This window comes from Sminthopsis crassicaudata, chromosome 1 (genome assembly GCF_048593235.1).
Source record: "Sminthopsis crassicaudata isolate SCR6 chromosome 1, ASM4859323v1, whole genome shotgun sequence".
In the NCBI taxonomy this organism is placed as follows: domain Eukaryota; kingdom Metazoa; phylum Chordata; class Mammalia; order Dasyuromorphia; family Dasyuridae; genus Sminthopsis; species Sminthopsis crassicaudata.
Genome location: NC_133617.1, coordinates 61,824,078 through 61,840,196, shown reverse-complemented (window position 1 = coordinate 61,840,196; position 16,119 = coordinate 61,824,078). Strand labels below are relative to the sequence as shown.

Here is a 16,119-nt window from a genome sequence, read left to right as displayed (position 1 = left end):
CTGCTGGCCAACTCTAGATTCAATTAGGCAAGCAAGGGTTTGGGAAAGGCTAAAGCTTTCCTTTGTAAAATTACAAATGAGCTTTTCTTTGCTAAATTAAATGACCTTTTCCTAACTTTTGGACCTCTCTGTAGCTCTTATCACTGTTAATCATGCCCTCCTTGTGATGGTGTTTTCTCCTGGAGTCTTCTACTACCTGTTCCTTTTCTGGGGTCTTTGCTGGATTTTCATGGATGTCTCTACTCTACTAAATGTGGGTGAACCTCTCCTTTTTCACTCTATCCTGTTTTGCTTGCTGATATTATCAGCTCCCAAGGATTCAGCTATCATCTTCGTGTAGATAATTCTCACATCTAGCTATCTAGCCTAAGTCTCCTGAGCTCCAATGCCATTATCACCACCTGCTTCTTTGGACATTTCCACACTGGATGTCCTGCAGGCATCTCAAACTCAACAAGTCTAAAAAATGTTTTCCTTTCTCTCCCAGTTGCCTAAATTCACAAGCTAGATATCATCCACTCGCTTTCACTCACCCCACATATCCAACCCAATATATATCTTGTATTTCTCCACTCACAACACCTCTGTTATGTTTCCTTCTACGCCCTCACTGAGCTAATACCCCAGTTCAGAAACTCATAATTTTCCACCTGTTGTAATAGTTGGACTATTTGTTTCCCTTCTACTGGTTTCTTCCCACTCCAATCTATCTTCCACATAGCAGTCTTAATGATTTTCCTACAGATAGGTCTGACCATGTTTCTCCCTCTACTCAAACTCAATAAATTAAAAAATTTTGTTGGACATTTAAAGCCCTTTATAAAACTGGTCCCTTCCTTCCTTTCCAGTCTGACACTTAATCCTCCTCCTTCTACACTATAATCTAGCTACAACAGCCTATTGGGTATTGCTAGAACACAACATCCCATCTTCCATTTCTCTGCCTTTGAATGGTCTGTCCCAGGGATCTAGAATGCTTTACCTCCTCACTCCACCTCCCTGTTTTCTTTCAAGACCCAGCTCAAATTCTGCCTTTTAAAGGAAGTCTTTATTGATATCCTCCTTTCCCCACCCCAATTGCTAATACTTCTCCCTCTGAGATTACCTTCCATCTAGTCCATTCATATTTTGAAGGTACTTAGTTATTGACAATGTTGTATCTTTCGTTAGAATGTAAGCTCCTTGAGGGCAGGGGCTGGCTTTTCCTTTCCTTGCATGTCCAGCATGCACCTAGCACAATTCCTAGCACATTTTAGGCATTTAACAATCTTTTTCTCTGCGTATCTAAAAGCCCCATCTGTCTCCCAAGTTTTCTTGTCCCAAGATTCTTTTTGTTTTTCCTTGAAAATATACTTTCCACGCACATACGAAAGAGCAAAGGCAAAGAATGAAACATTAGGTGGAGCTGCTTCAAGGGCAAACTCTATTTCCATCTCTTTTTCTTCTAATGCCTAACTTTATTATGCACATAATGCCAGGATTAGCCACTTTGAGCCTTACTTCCTTACAGCACTTTACAGTGGTACTTTGGTAAATGTTTTAACAACCAGCTATCTGGGGGGAAATATACCCATGAGACACATTGAAGTTTAATTTGCATTATTACCATTGTCTCTATCACTTTCTTAAGTCTAGATAATCAACAAAACATTAAATCAAGCCCAAATTTATAGCCTTTGCTGATTTCCAGGATGTAAATGCTCACCCTGAAAATTTAACAATCGACTTTGTTGAAGCTGGTTCCAGCACACCCTTGACTTTTAAGATTTGAAATTTAATTAACTATGTTATTAAATTTAAGCTTTTACAATAACTTTGCCAGGTAGATCCTACAGATATCATTCTTATTTTAGAGATGAGAAAACTGAAGAACAGAGGGATAATGTGCCTTGCCTGTGATAACAACTCCTAAGTGGCAAAATTGGAACACAAGTCTTTCTGCTTCCATCTTCCATGTCAGGGCTTCATCTTTTATTAGTCTGAGAAACCTTTCTGAATTTATGGAACCTAGGGGCCGCTAAGTGGTGCAGCAGATAGAGCACCAGCCCTGAATTCAGGAGGACCCGAGTTCAAATCTGGTCTCAGACACTTAACACTTCCTAGCTGTGTGACCCTGGGCAAGTCACTTAACCCCAGCCTCAGGGGGGGAAAAAAAAGAATCTATGGAACCTAGATGAGCTTTTTTAAGAAAAATGTTTTTAAATGCATAGAATAAAACATTCAGGATTACAAAGGAAACTAATTATGCTGAAATATAGTAAAAATATTAAAAAAATTAACAGAGTCAAGGACTTCAGGCCCCTCCTATAGGCCTTTTCAAGAGAGCTTCATTCAGGAAAGTCAAGGAGAGTTCATTCAGCAAGTTAAAACTACAGATTTGTTGTAGGCTGAGGGGAAGGAAGGAGTATCAAAGAAAACATTAAATGGGCAGGAGACAAAAATGATTAAGGGAGCAAGGCCACAGAAAAAGTTTAGGAATGGGGTAAAGGTTACAGGTGAAAAGATTAGTTTTGGTAAGGACCAGGAGAGTGGATAGAAAAGGGAAGGAAAGGATGAGACTGTATCCCAGAAGGGTGCAATGACATCCTCTAAATTTTCTAACCTGGGACAAAGTCCTAGTGTCCCCCCCCAATGATGGCCCTGCCAGTGAATGATCACCCAGTCTTTATTTGGACAACCTTCACCCAGGGGAAACCTATTGCTTTCCGAGACTGCCCATCCCACTCTGGGCAATCCTAATAGTTAGAAAAATTTTCCTAATATCAAGTCAAGTCATCTTGCCTTTATTAAGCACTTACTATGTGCCAGACATTTTATTAAGGATTGGGGTTACAAAGAAAGGTAAAAAAACAGTTTCTGCTCTCAAGGAGCTCTCAATCCAATGAGGAGTGACCAGATGCAAATAATTATGTACAGACAGCTGTATATAGGATTGTATTGGAGGTAATTGGAAGTAGTCAACAGTAGCCTGAAAGAACAGGAAAGGTTTCTTGTAGAACGTGAGATTTTAGCTAGAATCAATCAATAATTTTCCTTTTCTTAATTTGGCTGGAACTTAAAGGAAACAGAAAAATAAGATAAAAATGAGGATGAGAATTCTAGACATGGGGAACATTCAATGAGAATACCTGGAGCAAGGAGCTGGATTGTGGGGTTCAAGAAACAACAAGGAAGCCATTAGCCCTGGGTCACAGAATAGTTTTTTGGGGAGAAGTAAGGTTTAAGAAGACTGGGGCCAGCTTACCAAGGATTTTGAATGCCAAATAGGATTTGATATTTGATCTGAGAGGTGATGGGAAACCTCTGGAGTTTATTGAATGGGAGGGGGATAACATGGTTAGACCTGCACTTTAGGAAGCTCTCTTTGATGATTGAATGAAGTGATGGCCTGAAGTGGAAAGATTAGGCAACCCAAAAGGCTCTGCAGTAGTCCATGTGTGAAGTGATGAAGAAAACATCAGGGTAATGGGAAGGATTAAATAGACAGGACTTGACAACAGATTAGAAATAGGAGGTGAAAGATCCCAGGTACACATGGGTACCTGGGAGGATGATAGCATAGTCTAGAGTAAAAAGAAGAGAGCTTGGGGTAGTAGTGTAGATCCCAGCTTCTTAAACTGTGGTTCATGATCTTATATAGAGTCTTATAACTGAATACAGGGGTTGCAAAACTGTGATTTGTTATCATCAAATGTTTCTTTTTATACCTATTTTATTTACTTTTATACCCAAGGCGATATAAAAATTTCTCAGATGAAAAGGGTTGTAATTGGAAAAAGTTTAAGAAGATCTGGTATAGATAATGAGTTTACTTTTTGAACATGTTGAGTTCATGAGTTTACTTTTTGAACATGTTGAGTTCAAGATGTCATTGGAACATATTCAGATCAAAGAATCCAAGAAACAATTGGAAATATCAGCCTGAAAGTAAGGAGACAGGTTAGGGCTGGATAAGCTAATCTAAAAATCATCAGCATAGAGATTATAATTGAACCAAAGGAGCTAAAGAGATCATCCATATAGCAGGAGAAGAAAAGAGGCCCAGGACAGAGCCCTGTGGGACACCAGCAGTGTCCTGATGAAGATCCAGCAAAGGGAACTGAGAAGTGTCAGATAACCAGCAGAAGAACCAGGATAGAGATAATGGTACAAAACCCCAAAAGAGAAAATCAAGGAGAAGGTGATCTTGACAGTATCAGAAGCTGCAGCAAAGCCAAGAAAGAGGAGAAGTGAGAAAAAAGCTATTTGATTTGGCAATTAATGTGGTCAATGGTAACTTTGCAAAGAGCAATTTTGGTTGAATGATGAGTTCAGAAATTATGCTGCAGAACTTGGAGAAGAGAATGAGGAATGAGGTGGAGGCACCTAAGGGAGACAGGCTTCCCAATTAGGGGGGATGCCCCATTTGGTAACCACTTTTTCTTCTGAGACCTGGTACAGCTTTTACATTGTTTTAATGCCTTTGTTCTATAAGTCTGTGATATGTTATGCTATTTCTGCCCCAGCCTCAGTATAATTCTACCATCTCAGCACAAAGTAGCTTGTGTTTTAGGGCACTTGGTGGCTTAGCCTCTGTATGACCATGAAGTTGATGAAGGGCAGAGACTGAATTTTATTTGAATTTTATATCTTCCCTGATGCTTTGCTCAGTGTTCTGCACACATTAGGTGCTTACCAATCAATCCATAAGTATTTATCCAGCACCTACTATGTGCCAGGCACTTTTCTAGGCTCTGGGACCATTAAGATAAAAGTGAAACATGATCACATTAAATATCAAATAGAATAACCTTTTCTCAATTCTCATTTTTCTTGGTTTCTCTGCAGCCTTTGATACTGTCAAAGATCACCTTCTCCTTAATTCTCTCTTCTATGTTTTTGTGACATTATTTCTATTTTGTTTCTTCTTCTAAGAGTTGTACATTTTGTTGGCGCAGACAAGAAGGATCTATATAAGTACACACACACTAATATCTGTATATACTGAATACATATGTATATATTCAGTATATAAATGTATTTATTCAAGTTTGGACAGACAAATATAAATATACATATGGATGTATATAAGCATGCACACGGTCTAATATCAGTATATACATGAGTATATTTAAGTATGGACAGATGTAAATATACATATGGATGTATATAAGCATATCCAAATGCATATAAGTATGCATGTGGACATATATAATTATATATACTGATGTATATAAGTATACACAGACCATATAAGTACACACATGGACACAGAAGTATACACAATAAACGTTTGCTGAATTGAGTTGTTTCTCTGGCTGACTCTCCATCTATCTGTGTCTCCTCCCTGACTCCCAGCAAGGTGGAGGCTGTTGCCATGGAGAAGGAGCTCATCGAGGACTATCGGTTTGGGCGGCAGCAGCTGGCAGAGATGTGTGGGTATGCCTGTGCTGTGGCTGTGACCAAGGTAAAGTCCCCGCCTCTGCCTTCCTCCCTCGTCCTCCCCAGAGGGCTGACTCCTGGGCTATGGGACAGCTTCCCCCTTTCCATCAGGACTTGCCAGGTTCTGAATCTGATTGGCAGGTAATAGTCGTGGCTTGGGGTCTCAGGCCTGGGAGAGTCAGTCTTACCTTTCAGGGTTTCCCCTCCCTAACAGGGCCCTGTGTAAGCCCATGTCCTCTTTAATCATTTCTTCCTTTAGTAGGCCCTGAAAATAACCTCCTTTCCCTTCCTACGGCTTTCAGTTGAGAGACTAAGTTTTCTCTACTCAGGGGCAACTCTTGGGATAAAAATCTGAGAACAGGCCTTACTCAGAAGGATGTGAACAATGAGGATAGACTGAAAAATTCTTTCTTCTTCCTGCAGGAAAGACCCTGTGTAAGTGGGGACATGGCTAGGACTGAGGGCTATACTACTAGCAGGAAGGAGGCTCACAGAAACCACAAGCTTTCCCTCTAAACCCTGGCCTCGTAGAGCTGTGCCCAGGTGGGGTTGAAGTAGGGGAGCTTGGTCATAACTGGGGGTGATCCACATCCCTTAGCAGGGAACATAGTCAGGAGGGACTTGGCCCTGACCTGGGAATCAGATACTTTGCATTTTAGTCTTGGGTCTGCCACAGGCTATATGATCATGAGGAAGTAATTTTTCCTCTTTGTGCCTTGATTTCTTCCATAGAACTCTAGGATTTTTAAGATCTATTTCAGCCCTGAGGTTTTGTGTTCTAAGGTCCTAACCAGCTCTGATTCTGTATTCCAAGAGCCGGCCCAATTCTGATATTCTGGATTCTACAGGTCTTCCCAGCTCTGACATTATATGTTCTATGGGCCCCCCCTCAGTTCTGACATCTTGTATTCTAAGGTCCTTCTTGTCATTCTGGGTTCTAAGGGCCCTCCCAGCTCTGACCTCCTGGGTTCTAAGGGCCCTCCCAGCTCTGACCTCCTGGGTTCTAAGGGCCCTCCCAGCTCTGACCTCCTGGGTTCTAAGGACCCTCCCAGCTCTGACCTCCTGGGTTCTAAGGACCCTCCCAGCTCTGACCTCCTGGGTTCTAAGGACCCTCCCAGCTCTGACACCCTCTATTTACGATCCTTCCCAGCTCTGACATTCTGTGTTCTAAGGCCCTCCTAGCTCTCACATTCTGTTCTAACACCTATTCTGTTCTAGAATATTTGAATGACTCTTGCACCTTGCTTATATTTTAAGGGAGGAGAGTATCCAGGACCTGTTCTGGTTGTCTCCACCAGCTATACAGGCTTCTGGATGCCAGACTCTTTGACTGATGGCCCTTGAGTATGGAAAAAAGACCAGATTTCACCAGGCACGGCAAACAAGTTTAAGATAAATAAACGTTCACTGAGGCTTGAGTTGAAAAGGCAAGGCCTGTTCCTTTTATGGCTTGGCAGGAGGCCCTTACCCACAGCAAGGAGAGAATAATAGCATGGGCGTACACAGCAAGTGCGGTTAGGAATAGGTCACCCTTCACCATGCCCCGGGTTCCTAGGTACAAGTAAAGCACCATTTTCCATGAGGGATGGGCTAAGGGTGGAGCTGTACTTAGGGCCTTCATCTCTCTGGGCGATTTCCCTTCCCCTGCCCCGTGTCAGGGATGTGGAGAGATGGATATTAGAAAAACCTCTATCCAAGATCTCCTCCTTCAGGCTATCCGGATTAGATTCTGGTTCTGAAAGGTCCCTATGAGGAGGCACTCGCTAGTCCTTGGAGGTGACCTTAACAAGTCCCTTTTCCCCTTCTCTCTTCCTCCTGCCCTACCCCCATCTCCAACATGAAGGATAAAATCATACGTCAGAGTTAGAAGGAATTGGTTTTAGAACACAGAATGCCAGAATTGGAAAGGACCATAATAATTGATAATAATAACTAAAGTTTTCATAGCATTTTGAGGTTTGCAAAGCACACACACACACAAATAGAATAGCTAGAGGGTATTAGTATCCTCATTTTAATATGATAAAATGAGACTTAGTGGGCTTGTTTGACTTTTTACAAGCTTTTTTAGCCAGGAAGGATTGGAGGCTGGAGTTGAAACTTGGTCTCCGAATCAGGGAACCTGGGGTTGAGTCCCAGCTCTGATACTTACTGATTATTTGATCTCTGTTTCCCAATCTATAAAATCTTAAGGTTCTTCCCAGCTCTAACATTCTATAACCCTAATAGCTATGCATCCCATGGAAGTCCAAGGATGATGAGATGGAATCACTACTACTACTACTACTACTACTACTACTACTACTACTACTACTACTACTACTACTACCACCAGTTCAAATAGGATTTAAATCTGAGGAGAACCAAACTCATCCGTAAATCCTTAAATCCTACCTCTCACTCAGTAGATGGGAAATTTCCCAGAATGGAGAATTCTTTATCCAAGGTCACACAGTCACTTAATGTCAGAGCCAGAAATGGAAACCAAGGCTCCAGTTCTTGGTCATGAGCAACAGCTCCTCCCTCTTGCCCCGAGGAGGGGCCTGGAGAGACGGTGTTCATTGCTCTATTGTATCCTGTTTCTCTTCTGTCTGTCCCTGGCCCTCCCTGCGTACCCATTCCCCCCATTGTAGAGATAGAAAAAGTGAGGCCCTGAGATCACAGAATCATAGATTTAGAACTGGAAGGGACCGCAGAGATCAAGGAGTCTAGTTCTTTTACTTCATACGTGACCCAGAGGTTGTGACCTGCCAAACGTCATACAACTAGACAGTGTCTAATGGGGCATTCACGCCGCCATGCTTGCTCAGGTGACTCTTTCAGGGTCATACAGCAAGGAGGCCACAAGAACAAAGGCCAGCAGCGGGATCTCCAGGCCCCTGTCCTGGGCCTGTGATCCATAAACAAGGCCCTGGGGATTGGGGAAGTGTTTGGCTGCCATTAGACAAAATCTTTGGAAGGATGGGATGTTTGGCCATTGGGCCTGAGGATCTCCCAGAAAGCAGACAGATGTATCCAGAGGAACAAAGGGAAGCACAGATGCTAGTTCACTGTGTGATCTTGAGGGGCTTTCCTACTTTTTGTGGACCTCACTTTCCCCATCTGTACAATGGGGAGGCTGAAGAGAGCCAGGCCGGTGTGATAGGTGAATGCCCGAAGGTCCATCTCTCACCCTTCTCCAGGTGTTTCCTGTGGCTGCCCTGTCCCGGAAGCAGCGTACTGTCCTGGTGGTGTGTGGACCTGAGCAGAACGGGGCCATCGGACTGGTGTGTGCTCGGCATCTTCGGGTGTTCGTAGGTATCAATGCTGCCTCCTTATGGCTTCAGTGTCCCTTCCCTGGGAATCCTGGGACCACCGGCGTCACCTTGGGCGGGGGGGCTTTCAGAACCTCCCAGTCATCCCCAAAGGTCCCCTTAAAACTCCCCCAGGAATGGAACAACTCTGGGAGCGCCAGACACGCGATAGAGAGTAGAACACAAACAGGTCCTGATGCGGGAGAACAATAGTCCAAATGAAAGCGATAAATGTAAAATTAGACACTCAGGTTCAAAGAATCAATTTCACAAGTGTAGGATGCAGGAAGCATGATTTTGCCAGATTTCCTGGGAAAAGTCTTGGGAATGTCAATGGCCTGTGACCCCGATACCAGTCATCGGCGTAACGTGACGGCCCCCAAACCCTAAGCCGTTGCGGAGAGCAGCGTGGTGTCCAGAATTAGGGAGGCAAGAGTCTTGTTGTGCTCTGCCTTGGCCAGACATCTGGAATATTATGTTCAATTTTGGCCACTGACTTTTAGACAGAACATTGACGGGTTGGAACACATCCAGAAAAGGGAGGGATGAGGGAACTGCAGGCCACATCATAAAAGGATCAGATGAAGGAGCTGGGATTGTTGTGTGGAGAAGAGGAGGCAGGGCAAACCTCAGAGATGTCTTCAAGGAGAGGAAGAGCGGCCTTGTGCAGGGACTAGCTTTGTTAGCTTGGCCTGGGGGATAGAACAAAGGGCGAAGGGGGAAGTGACAAAGAGGCAAATTTTGCTGTGAAAGGTAGTGAGTTGTCCATCGCTGGGTCTCTTTGGGTGGAGCCTTGATGACCAGTTTGGGGGGTACCCTTTAAGTTAGAGGATGTCTGAGGGTCCTTTTGGTGGTTACCTGTCATTCTGTAATTCACCAGTGGCCCCCACCCTCCCTACCTCTGCACCAGCCTCCCCCTGCCCTTCCTAGAGTCCCTGCCGAGGACAGGGGTGACACAGCATGCCTTGCTGTCCCCCAGACCCCGGGATTTCCTGAGGGGTTTAACTCCCCCTCACCTTCTTCCCGCCAGGAGTATGAGCCAACCATCTTCTACCCCAAACGCTCTCCAGACTCACTGTCCAAGGATTTCACCACACAGTGTGAGAAGATGGACATCCCCTTTCTTTCCTACCTCCCTACTGAGGTCAGTCATCAAGTGGTCCCTGCTGGGCAAGGAGTGGCCTTCCGTGGTAGGCCTCAGAGAAGCCGCCTTGTCCCCAGAGGCCTGTGCTTGGGACAGGGGGAAGAGGTGGCTGTTCAAGCTGGGCAATGGTCTCACCTGATTTGGGTCTCACCTGATTTTGGATCATGTAGATGGGGGCATCTCCCTGCCGGTCCCCACTACAGGCTGGAAGGTGGGTGTGAGGACGGCTCAGCAGGCCAGGTTCAGCTTTTCAGTCCCCCTCCTTCCTAGGCCAGAATCCCGGGACAGAGGGAGGGGAAGATGGACACTTCATCCATCATCTGTGACATGTCCAGGGGCCCCGGGGCGGGGGGAGGACAGCGCTCTCCGGGGCCCTGGGCTGCAGTCTCAGTGGTGACGACTGGGAAAGGCATTACTGAATCACATTTCCTCTCTGCGTTCCTCTGGCGGCCTCTGGCATGTGACCTCAGAGCACCGGCCACCTCAGGGGCACAGCCACGCCTGGCGCCCACCACAGACAGGAGGGGGATGGCAGGACGGGGCATGGCAGAGGGAGGGCGAGAGGGAGAGACCGTGGGATGGCCCGGAGGCCCATTCCTGAGCCTCTCCTCCCTTCCCTGTCCCCTGGGAACCTCAGCTACCTCCTGGGGGAGCAGGCTGGAGTGGAGGTGGCTCCCTGAGGCACTTCTTAGTCACTGGGGGGGGGGGGGGTAGGAAACCATCCTGGGAGTATCAGGTGGCCGGGAATTCCTCAGTGGCCAGGCTCACTTCGACCTGCCTGCGCCCCGATCCCTGAGGGGAAGTTTCCCCAGCTCCAGGATGGGGAGCTCCCACAGGGTGCGGGCCCAAAGCCGTTTTTCCCCCTCAACGCTACACTCACCCCTTTCACTTCTCCCAGGGGCTGGGACCTGGTTATTCTTGGTTCTCACCCCAATCTTCTGTGAATCCTTGACTGTTTTTCCTCTGTCTGAGCTTATGGCTTTGCTCGTCTTTAAGAGTAGAATCACTGAACTTTGCTGAAGAGGTTCGGGAGGAATGGAGGATGTCTAGACCTCTTCTTCCAAACTTCCCTTTCTGCTAGGGTTTGGATTGGGGGTGCACATTGTGTGTGGGGGAAGGAGTGGGGACTCCTTTTATGAATGGGGTGTCTATTTACAAAGCAAAGATTTGCTCACGCGGAGGGTGGGCTGGGTGTGGGGGTGTGCGTTTTTGGGGTGGGCTGGCTGGCAGTTAGTGGGAGGACACATGCGAGTAAGAGTGTGTGCACAGCTGTGTGGGAGTTGGCCCTCTCAGAGAGCACATGTAGGGGCAGGCAGACGCCAGGGTAGCAGGGCCATTCTCCCTGGGAAGAGGAGGGAGAGAGGAACCTCGACGTGGCCCCGATCCAGCTCCTGCTTCCCTTCCCTTCCCTACCTCCCAAGGTGGCCAGAGCTCCTGGGGCAGTGCAGGAGAGAGATTCAGGAGGAAGGAGCCTGCAGCCATTAGGACCGACACTCCCCATGACAGGAGAGGGAATTAGAGTTTCCCCTTTCCATGGATGCTAGATACTACAGAAAGGAGACTTCTTTCCCTCAAGTGGGGAAAATCTCCCCTGGTTTGGTCACCCCATTCTACAGGTCCAGCTGATCAATGATGCCTACAGCCTGGTGATTGATGCCATCCTGGGGCCCGGTGCGGAGCCTGGGGAAGCCAAGGAGCCGTGCACCAGCATCCTGGCCACCCTGAAGCTGGTCAAGATCCCCATTGTCAGCCTGGACATCCCCTCAGGCAAGAGCGTGCAGGCCCCGGGTGTCAGGGGCCCCCATGAGCCATGGCTTGTGTGTGTGTGTATGTGTGGGTGAGCCACTGCAGAGGACCTTGATACACTGGGCAGGCCCTAACTTTTAGGCCCAGCTTCAGCCCCGGGCTTAGCCCTGGGCCCGGCTCAGCTTGGTTCTGGCTGGGATGGCTGGGTGAGGATGTGGGTGAAAGCTCTCGGGGGACCAGCTGGGGACACTCCTGCGCTCCAGGCCAGGCTCAGCCTCTCAGCATCCCTGAAGCGGAGGGAGGGCGAGGGGAAGCTGACATCTGCTCCCTGCAGGTGCCCAGGCCCAGAAGGGTAAACACGTGCCCGCCTGCTAGTGGGCCTCGGCTAGCCCGGCTCAACCAGGAGACATGATGTAACTGAGCAAACACCCCGCTGGCCTGGCTGCCGCCTCGGCCCCGTCTGCTAGAGCCATTAGGCAGGAATCTAGGAAGGGGGAGAACAAACAGCCCCTGTCCCAGATGGAAAGGGGAAAATTCCCACCAGAATAAACGTACCGAGAGGCCAGGCCTGGAGCGGGCCGGGTGATGCCCTGCCGTGTGTGTGGGAGGGGACCCACCTTGTCTCCCTTCCCCAAGCCTCAATGCTTCCTCTGGCATTAGTGAAGGCGGACCAGAGGGATGTCACGAGCCTGGGCTGGAGGTTAGACCTCCTGATGAAGGGGCCGGACTGTGTCGCTCAGAGAAACAAAAAGGCCTCCTTCTCCCGGGACTCCAAAAAATCTGGATTCTAGTCCTGGAGGCATTGTGGTAGAAGGCAAAGAGTGCTGTCTGTGGGCCCAGGGAACTCAGTTCAAATCCTGACTCTGCCAATGACTATCTGTGACTCTGGGCAAATCACTGACTTCTTTCTCAACTGTAAAATGAAGAAATTGGGCCCAAGGATTTCTAAGGTTCCTTCTATCTCTCAATCCTGTGATTCTGTGCCCTTGATTTTGGCGATTTTGAGCTGGTCACTTCTCTTTTATGGACCCCAGCTTCCCTGTGATACTATCCAAGTCCCTTCTAGCTCTGACAGCCTCTAAGCTGTTTTTATTCCCTAAGCCCTCAGAGAAACATGGTATAACATGGCACTCTAGAACCTGGGGAGCTTCTTCTCAGCTCGGAACTCCCTGCCCCTCCCAGCTGAACAGCTCTCCTCCCCTTGTACTAATCTGCTCATGTGTCACTTGGATGGGGCAGAGCAGGGACCTGGAGCCCCTCCCCATCTAGAAGAAGAGCAAGGCACTGAATCTCAGCCTCTTCATTTGTAAAATGGAGATAATAATGATTTCATAGAGATGTGAGATTCAAATGACAGGATATAGGTGAAGAGTTTAAAATGGTATCTGTGTTTATATATATATATAATATATGCATATGTATATCTATCTATCTATATCCAATGCACATATGTAAATACACACATATATATGTATATATATATATATATATATATATATATATATATATATATATATATATATATATACGGGTGTCTATCTATCTATCTATCTATTTTTGTGTCAGTGATTATTAGAAAGTTTAGCCTCCTTGGCTTAGACACCAACCTTTTTAATGCTTGTTATGTGAGGCAGACTAAGAGCAAGTCAGGAGTCGAGGGCTGCAGGGAGCAAGCCCAGAAAGGAAGGCGTTTGGGGGCAGGTAGAGCCATTAAGGACCCCTCACATTCCACCATCTACATGCAGTCCAACACATACTTCCTCTGTTGCCTCCATCAGAGGGAACAGCACCAAGAATTGTGTTGGAATCTGGAGCCCAACCAGTGGGGGTTTTGTTTTTATACAGTATTTTATTTTAAATTTTTTGTTTATTACACCGCTATCCTTTCCAAATACCACCCCCACCAGCTGCTTCACAACAAAGAAAAACTGTTAAGCAAAAAAAAAAAAAAACCCAGAAAAACTGACCGAGGACGGCAACAGCTTGAACCCATAGCTCAAAACTTCTTGATGAGAGGAAAGACATAGCTGACCAGTTCCTTCTCTTTTAAAATGAGTTATTGGTATTACTTTCTTTGTAAAAATCACTAGAAGTTTCTGGTGATTCGTTGGCCCCTCAAACCCCTCTCATTTTAACATAGATATGTACATATACATATAATCACACATATATTTGTATGTATATGTATATGTGTATGTGTATATGTATAAAATGCATATATGTATATAATGCTAGGCTTTTCAAAGTGCTTTATATACATGATCTTATTTGATTCAACTCAGAGACATAGTGAGAAACGGGTTCTTATTATCAGCCTTTTACAGATGAGGAAACTGAGGCTTCAAGCTATCAAGTAGCTTGCCCAGGGTTGAATAGCTAATAAGTGTCTGAAATGTGATTCAGGTGCAGTTCTTCCTGACTCCAACTTCATTTCTCTATCTACCAGCAAAATAAATCAGCACCTTATCCATGTCTAAAAATGTATCTCTTTCTGTCCTAGTAGTCTCTCACTCTTTTCCAAGAGGCAGGAGATATACTTCTCTAATCCATCCTTTGAAGCTATGGTTGCTAAAACTATGAACAATAATCACTCTGTTTACCAGAGTCCTGAAATCTGAATTGTTTTCTTTTACATTATTGACAGTTGTTTTAAATTATTCCCCCGTTCTGATTATTTCATCTTGCATCAGATCCTATAAGTCTTTCCAAGTTTCTCTGAGTTCTTTGTTTCTTAGGGGTCAGTAATTATTCATTTTTATTCATGTACTGGCTTGTTCAGCCAATTCCCCATTAATGGGCACCTAATTCTTTTCTATTACAAAACAAGCTCTTATGAAAATTGTTATGTCAGGATGAGTTTCCAGAGCTTAGTGATTTTTTCCCCCTCCTGAGGCAATTGGGATTAAGGGACTTGTCCAGGATCACACAGCCAGGAAGTGTTAAGTGTCTGAGATCAAATTTGAACTCGGGTCCTCCTAATTTCAGGGCTGGTGCTCTATCCACTATACCAATTAGCTGCCCCTAGCTTAGTGATTTTTTAAAAAGTATAATTACAAACTTTTCCAGATTTGCCATTTGTTTCCAGTAGGGGCTTGTCTGGAGAAAGCTGGACCTGGAAGGTATCCTAGGGTGCTAGGAGATCCTCCTCAGACAGTGATGGTCCTGATTGGTTGACCTTTTTTTTTTTTTTTTTTTTTTTTAACCCAAAGAATTTTAGAATGTCAGAATGGAAGTGCACCTTAGTTGAAGATCTCCACTCCAATCCCCTTATGTGACAGATGGGAAGATTGAGGCCCCAGAGAAGGGAAATGATGTGCCCAAGATCGTAGAGCTGACCAGTGACCAACTAGGATTAAAAATCTAGGTCACTTGATTCCCAAGTTAGGCTTCCCTGACTGTCCTGTAATAGCCTACTAAACTCTGATCGAGGTGGGAGCCTCTGGGAACTGAGGTGGGGTTGGTCAGATCTGGTAACAACTTATTCCCTCTCCCTTTGGTTTTTTCCTCCTGAAACAGGATGGGATGTGGAGATGGGCAATGAAGACGGGATCAGCCCCGAGGTGCTGGTGTCCCTGGCTGCCCCCAAGAAATGTGCCGGTCGGTTTTCGGGGAAGTACCACTTTGTGGCTGGACGCTTTGTCCCTGATGACGTGCAGAAGAAATTCCACCTGAATCTGCCTGGCTACCCTGGCACAGAGTGTGTGGTGGCTCTTTAATGGGACTGGGGGCCAAAGAGAACCCCTTGGGTCTCTCCCACTCCTAAAAAATAAACACTAATCATCTCAGACCCATCAGGCTTCAAGAGATTCTTTCTTGCCCAGAGGATACCTGAGAGATAGAACAAGAGGGATTAAGACACAAAGAAGGGAGCAGAGAGACTTTAGAACTGGCTCGGGGATGGCCCTGATATGGACAGGATCATAAAGAAACTGCATTGCCTTGTTAGCTCAAAAGTAGGTGGTTAGTAAATATATGGATCTTTGTGTCATTACCAGGAGGAAGCTGGTCTGAAGGGAAAAATAAGCCTTTGTCTCATTCCCAGATAGAATAGAGTTGAAAGAAAAAGGATCAGATATACTTTACCAACCTAAGCTTAGTGATTATTTGGAAGCTTTGGATAACTAAGGGTGTCAAAAGGGATGATCCTCCAATTTGCCCACACAGAAATTAAAAAACAAAACAAAACACCTCCCCCCCAAAAAAAAACAAACAAAACTATGTTTGCTAGAGTCAGGAGCCTGGTCCTGCTTCCCAGATCCTCTCCCATGAATCCACAACCACCCTGTGTCCTCGTGACTCAAAGCTCCTGGATGTCCTGGAAGCTTCCCAGAGGAGCAGAAGAAGAGCAAAGGTGTCTACAGGACGCTGTCCTCCCATATGGGTTCGCCTTCCTTTAGTGTTTTCAGATTCCGGAAGTGCTTTCCTTACACCTCTAGAATTTAATGCAATAATTATGAACTATTTTACATATAAGAGAGAAGGAATGACTCCCAGGTCAGAAGCTGCCCTGGATAA

General features: G+C 45.8%; 1 protein-coding gene across 2 annotated transcripts in view; it reads left to right on the top strand.

The window, feature by feature from the left end:
- The window catches only part of YJEFN3 (YjeF N-terminal domain containing 3), a 31,870-nt gene extending 16,479 nt beyond the window's left edge, over window positions 1–15,391 (top strand). For both annotated transcript variants that reach the window (XM_074306873.1, XM_074306867.1), the window contains 5 exons: window positions 5,338–5,446; window positions 8,604–8,714; window positions 9,745–9,858; window positions 11,475–11,625; window positions 15,121–15,391. In XM_074306873.1, the coding sequence (XP_074162974.1) occupies window positions 5,338–5,446; window positions 8,604–8,714; window positions 9,745–9,858; window positions 11,475–11,625; window positions 15,121–15,320 (685 nt within the window). In that variant the 3' untranslated portion in view covers window positions 15,321–15,391. The remainder of the gene's footprint in view (window positions 1–5,337; window positions 5,447–8,603; window positions 8,715–9,744; window positions 9,859–11,474; window positions 11,626–15,120) is intronic.
- Window positions 15,392–16,119: the final 728 nt, after the last annotated feature.